This window comes from Ichthyophthirius multifiliis (assembly GCF_000220395.1).
Source record: "Ichthyophthirius multifiliis unplaced genomic scaffold scaff_1120509250668, whole genome shotgun sequence".
Classification (NCBI taxonomy): domain Eukaryota; phylum Ciliophora; class Oligohymenophorea; order Hymenostomatida; genus Ichthyophthirius; species Ichthyophthirius multifiliis.
In genome coordinates this window covers 46,639-52,638 of record NW_004086545.1, presented here as the reverse complement: position 1 = coordinate 52,638, position 6,000 = coordinate 46,639, and the positions used below count along the sequence as shown (strand labels likewise).

At 15.9% G+C, this 6,000-nt stretch overlaps 1 protein-coding gene and 2 non-coding genes across 3 annotated transcripts, besides 11 other annotated features; 1 reads left to right on the top strand and 2 right to left on the bottom strand. All coding sequences in view use genetic code 6, as the record gives it.

Annotated features, from left to right (window-relative positions):
- Positions 1-18: 18 nt before the first annotated feature.
- Positions 19-71: a microsatellite.
- Positions 72-905: 834 nt separating this feature from the next.
- Positions 906-978: a microsatellite.
- Positions 915-979: a microsatellite.
- A 702-nt stretch (positions 980-1,681) lies between these two features.
- Positions 1,682-3,906, top strand: IMG5_087940 (protein disulfide isomerase, putative; the record flags this gene model as incomplete). Its single annotated transcript, XM_004035769.1, has 2 exons — positions 1,682-2,174; positions 2,492-3,906. The coding sequence occupies 2 exons, from the start codon at positions 1,682-1,684 to the stop codon at positions 3,904-3,906; spliced, it is 1,908 nt and encodes a 635-aa protein (XP_004035817.1).
- Positions 2,251-2,295: a microsatellite.
- Positions 2,391-2,439: a microsatellite.
- Positions 3,643-3,782: a microsatellite.
- Positions 3,699-3,773: a microsatellite.
- Positions 3,699-3,781: a microsatellite.
- Positions 3,709-3,779: a microsatellite.
- Positions 3,907-4,657: 751 nt separating the features above from the next.
- IMG5_087942 lies at positions 4,658-4,773 on the bottom strand. The gene has a single exon. It is a non-coding gene; the product is annotated as a 5S ribosomal RNA (ribosomal RNA).
- Positions 4,774-5,383: 610 nt separating this feature from the next.
- Positions 5,384-5,446: a microsatellite.
- A 101-nt stretch (positions 5,447-5,547) lies between these two features.
- IMG5_087941 lies at positions 5,548-5,663 on the bottom strand. Its single transcript has one exon. It is a non-coding gene; the product is annotated as a 5S ribosomal RNA (ribosomal RNA).
- Positions 5,664-5,752: 89 nt separating this feature from the next.
- Positions 5,753-5,793: a microsatellite.
- Between the last annotated feature and the right edge of the window lie 207 nt (positions 5,794-6,000).

Here is a 6,000-nt window from a genome sequence, read left to right as displayed (position 1 = left end):
TATATAAGTAAATAAATAATATATATATATATATATATATATATATATATATATATATATATATTTATATACACTTATATACACTTATTTATTATATGTATTTCTTCAATTTATTTCTATATTTATAGTAAGAATCATTAAATATACTTTAATCAATTCCATAATTGCATAATGATACTTAAATTTATTATATGTAATCTAGATATTATGAAAAATAAGGAAAATATAAAGAAGCAATTGAAAATCTGATTTATTCAATAAGTATAGATCCTTACAATTCTGATAATTTTACACTTTTAGGAGTTATTTTTTGTGATTTATAAATGGTATATTTTCATACAATTTTTTTTTAAATAAAGTTTAAAAATAAAAAAAGTATAAAGAAGCTTTTTAAAGTTTTTAAAAGGCATATTAATCTGAAACATCGAAAATAGAAAATCTTTTCAATTTAGCATTATTATATGAAATCAATAAAAATTATACAGAAGCTAAAATACTATATATAAAATTACTATAATATGATCCTTAAGATTGTTTAACTTTATAAAGAAAAGCATGTATTGAATCATAAAATTTTTAAAATTTATCTGAATCTTTGTATTTTCTTTTTATATTATTATTTTTATTATTATAAATATTTTAGAAGTTAAATGAGATTTCCTTAATTTAAACCAAGTGCTAAATTAGATAAAGAAAATAAAATAAATAACAATAGAAATATAAATAAAAATCTTTTAGATTTATATAATATACAATTTTTAGAAAAATTAAAAAATAGTATTTTAAACGAAAATAAGGATTAAGTATAATAATAATAAAACAAATTAAGAAATGAAAAATAAGAAATTGAGTATAGTAAAAAAATAGAATATAAAAATAATGATTTATAAATATAGTAAAAGGAAAATATTATGAATAATAATAATATTATGAATAATAATAATAATAATAATAATAATAATAATAATAATAATAATAACAAAAAGTTTTCTTTAATTGAAAATATTGCTAATTTAAATAATACTAAAATTGAATATAATAAACATAATATTAATGATTTTAATGAAACAAGAATAAACTAAATTTAAAATGAAAGTATAATAATAAGTACAAATTTAATTAATATTAATTTTTTATGTTTTTTTATATCTAATATATAGAAATTGATAACAATTATTATAATTAATATTGCTATAATTCAAGTCCTAAAAATGAATTTAAATTTAGAAAAGAAAGCGATTTGTTTTTATATGATAAAATTTCGCTTTTTAATGTTGAAGGTTTAAACTTTTATAATTATTATGGCGAGAAAAATAAAGATTCTACAGATTATAGCTTTTGTTTTAACGGATAGAATGATATTCTCGATTTTGTTTGTAATAAATAATCTTTAAATAATTAAAATAAAATATGAAATGTAATAGACTTAATAACAAAAAATTAATTTTTTTTTTTTTATAAAATAAAACATAAAAAAAAAAAAAACAAACAAACAATTATAAACAAGAAATAAAGTTAAATATTAAATTAATATATTAGTTTTAATTATAAAAAGAAAAATATATTTATATTTTTTATCTAATTTAATAAAATAAATTAACTATATCTAAAATATTCTTTTTTTTTATTTTATTAAAAAAAAAAAAAAAAAAAAATCTTTTTTTTTATAAAAAAAAATAAAATGATTAAAATAATATTTTTGGCTTTATTATTAATACTCATAAGCCTTTCCATTTAAAACGAAATCGCCTAAACTGAAAAAAATGTATATTTACTTACAGACGAGAACTTTTAGAATACTATAGCCTCTAAATAATTTATCTTAGTGAAATTTTACGTAAGCTGGTGTGGATTTTGTAAATTAATTGAATCTGATTATTAGAAAATAGCTGATTATTTAATTAAAGAATAAGCCAATAATATCGCAGTAGCATAAATAGATGCAGATTTGTATCCTTAATTAGTAGAAAAATATAATGTTTAAGGATACCCTACTTTAAAATTATTCTAAAACGGAGATTTGGACAATCCAGTTGATTATGAAGAAGAATTTGGGATTTAAAATGTCTTGACTTGGCTTAGGAAAAAAAATGGAAAAGTTAGTAATGAAATAGTTACAATAGAAGATTATTAAAACTTTATATAAAAAAAGAAAGTAAGCTTAGTTTATATTGGTAATTTTTAAAAATAAATAAATAAATATGTAAAAAACAATATTATTAAATTATTATTATTTTTTTTTTAAAAATGTATATAAATATATTTATATATATATATATATATATATATATATATCTTTATTTAAAATGGACAATTTAAAAACGTAAAACATTAGAGTTTTAATAATATATATATATATTTATATATATAATATTTTTTAAAAAAAGAATATATATAACTATATTTAAATATATAACCATATTTAAAATTTAACTATATATTTATTTATATATATACTATATAATATATAAATTAATATAATTATAAATAGGATAAAGTAAGCATGATAAACAATGGTTTACTTTTTCATCAATAGCCTAAAACTATCACGATATATCATTTTATAATATATTTAATCCCGAAACAAAATTATTTCATTTTAAAAACATCACAGACAATAGTTAATTAACTTTAGAAGATATAGATAATTAAAAAACTTAATTAGTTCTTTTCAAAAAATTCGAAGAACCTTATTTAATATATGATAATGCTTTTACATATTCTTAAATAACTAAATTTTTAGAAGTATATGCCTATTCTTTAGTAATGCCTTTTAACGATCATGCCATAAGGAAATTATTCAAAAAACCCTATACAGTAGGAATAATTCTTTTTTCAATCAGAAATGAATAATCTTTATAAGCAGAGGAAGCCTTTAAATAATCCGCTTAAGAGAATAGGGGGAAACTTTAATTCTTTTTATCCCATCCAGATGACGGATTTGGGAAATTCGAAAGATTGGCAGAACATGTAGGCATTGAAACAATAAAATCGCCCCAAATTATAATTGTAGAAAGCAAGAATTCAGGTGAAATTGTGAAAAAATTCCTATATACCTCCGCCTAAGTAAATACTTAGGAAATTAATACATTTATTTAAAATTTCTTAGATTAAAAATTACCCATTTATTATAAAAGCGAAGATATATATAATAATAATAACTAACCTGTTAAATAATATGTAGGAAAAGACTTTAAATAATAAGTACTTATTTCCGAAAATAATGTTTTGGTAAAATTTTATGCTCCTTGGTGTGGGCATTCTAGATAATTAGCACCTATTTATTTAAAAATAGCTGAAAAGTTTTCATATTTGAAAAATTTGGTTTTCGCTAAATATGATTATACAACTAATGACTATCCAGGACTAGTTATTAAAGGATTCCCTACTTTAAAACTCTATTTATAAGGAAGAAAAAATGCGCCAATAGAATATGAAGGAGAATTAAATGAAGAAAGTATTGATAGTTGGATTTAATAATTTTTAAAAGGGTAATTTTATACTTTTTTTATTTATATTATTAATTTTAAATATTTAGAGCTAGTAGTGTTAAAAAAGAAGATCTTTGAAAAAATAAAGAAAAAAAAATAATATTTTATATATTTTTATGTGTTTGTTGATTAGAATTTTTCTATTTATATTTAAAATATATAATAATTATTTAAATAAAAAATAAAAATAAAATATATTATTGATAAATATAAAAAGATATATATAAATATATAAATATATAAATATATATATATATATATATATATATATATATATATATATATATAAAAGATCTGTTTTTACTTGTTGCTCTATCTTTATCACTCCTATATTGTATTTTGTATATAAATTAATCCTTAAAAAGAAGGAAATTAACCTGATAAAAAAGAAGTAGAATATTTACCATATGGATGATTTTTTTTATTCATTTTTTTTTTATCTTAAGTGTTTAACATTTTTTAATTTTTTTTTTACTTAATTTAGTTTTTTTTTATATATAAAAATTATGTTTTTATTATTAGAAAAAATAAAATTATTTTTATTAAATCAGATTTTTTTTTAAAAAAAATATTATTATAATACTTATAATAATATATTATATTTATAAAAAAAACATATATTATTTTATTAATTTAAAATTAATTATTTTTATTTTTATATGTAAAATAAATAATAATTTTTTTTATTAAATATTATATAATTTGTATCTTTATTTTAAATTTATTTTTGAATTTTTATTTCTAATTTTTTGAAAATAAAATCAGGATTTCTCAATGTTTATTCTCTTAAAATAAGAAATACAAAACTAATATTTTTTTATTTAATATTAAAATATATAAAATATATAATTATTGAAATTATATTATAATACTGAATTTAATAAATAATAAATACATATTTTATAATTTTAAAATATTAAATTATTCAATAATTTATCTAAATACTTAAATAAAATATTTTTTTTTATTTTATATATAAATATTTGTTTTTGTATACTTTTTTTTAAATTCGCTTATATTTTTATAAATAGATAGAAGAAAACAATATAACCTTTTTATATTTTTTTGAGTAAAATTCAAATGTTTGTAATAAAATATTTTGTCAAAATAATATAAAAATATTAATTGGTCAAAAAAATTAAAAAAAAAAAAAAACATATAAAGGCTGTCGACACTCGGACTTCCCAAGCGGTCCCCCACCTTAGTACTAACCGAGCCTTAAGACGCTTAACTTCGGAGTTCGAATGGGATCCGGTGTGTTCATCTTAGTATGGCCGACAACAAAATATATGTAATCCATTACATATATAAGTATATCATTTATATAAATTAGTTAAAATTTAAAATATTCATATTTATTTTATTAAATATATATAAAATGCATTTATTATGATTATATTTATACTTTTATTTAAATCTTATTTTATTATTTATTTTATTTTTCTTAAATTATACCGAAAAAATATTAATTATAATAATATTTTTTTATTTTATTTTTAACTTCATTAGTTTATTAAAATCTTTAATATTAAAAATATAATTATTTAATTTTAAGTACAGAATCTCCTTTTAACTCCTATAATTTAGAGTTTCATGGTTTTGTTAGTAATAATTTCGATGAGATATTATATCAAAAGCTTATGTTTTTTTTGATATTATTTTTTTATCTATACTATGTTAATATTGTTAGAGTTTAAATAAAAAAATATCAATATTTTAATATAAAACTCTATATAAGAATATTGAATATTAATTTTTAGATTATTAAATATAATTTATAATTAAAATATAAAAATAAAAAAAATTAAATATATATAAATATTTAGATATTATTTGAAAATAAATAGTAATATTTAATATAGTATTTATTATTTAAATATATATATACTACCATATTTAATAAAAATTTAATTATTTTAAATATTTAAATAAATATATTATTTTATAAATATTTATAAACCTCTTTAAATATTTTAATATTTATTTTTATTAAAAAATATTATAAATTATATATTAGAAAAAATTAAAAAAAAATAAAAAAAAAACATATAAGGGCTGTCGACACTCGGACTTCCCAAGCGGTCCCCCACCTTAGTACTAACCGAGCCTTAAGACGCTTAACTTCGGAGTTCGAATGGGATCCGGTGTGTTCATCTTAGTATGGCCGACAACAAAATCAATTGCGTTTTATTATATATATATATTAGTATTTTAAAGAAATACAAATATTTATATATATTAAAAAATATAATCATTTTTTTTATATATATATTAATAATATATAAATATTAATATATTATATTTTTTTTATATAAAAAAATGGTTATATATTTTAATCTAAATTTTATATATATGGTATATGTTATATTAATATTATTAAGATTTTTATCTTTTACAATATAAAGTTAATTTCATAATAAATTTGATAAAAAATTATAATTGATATTTTAATTATATAAATATTATATTTATAGACTTTATCATAATTATTTATTTATATATTTTTTTT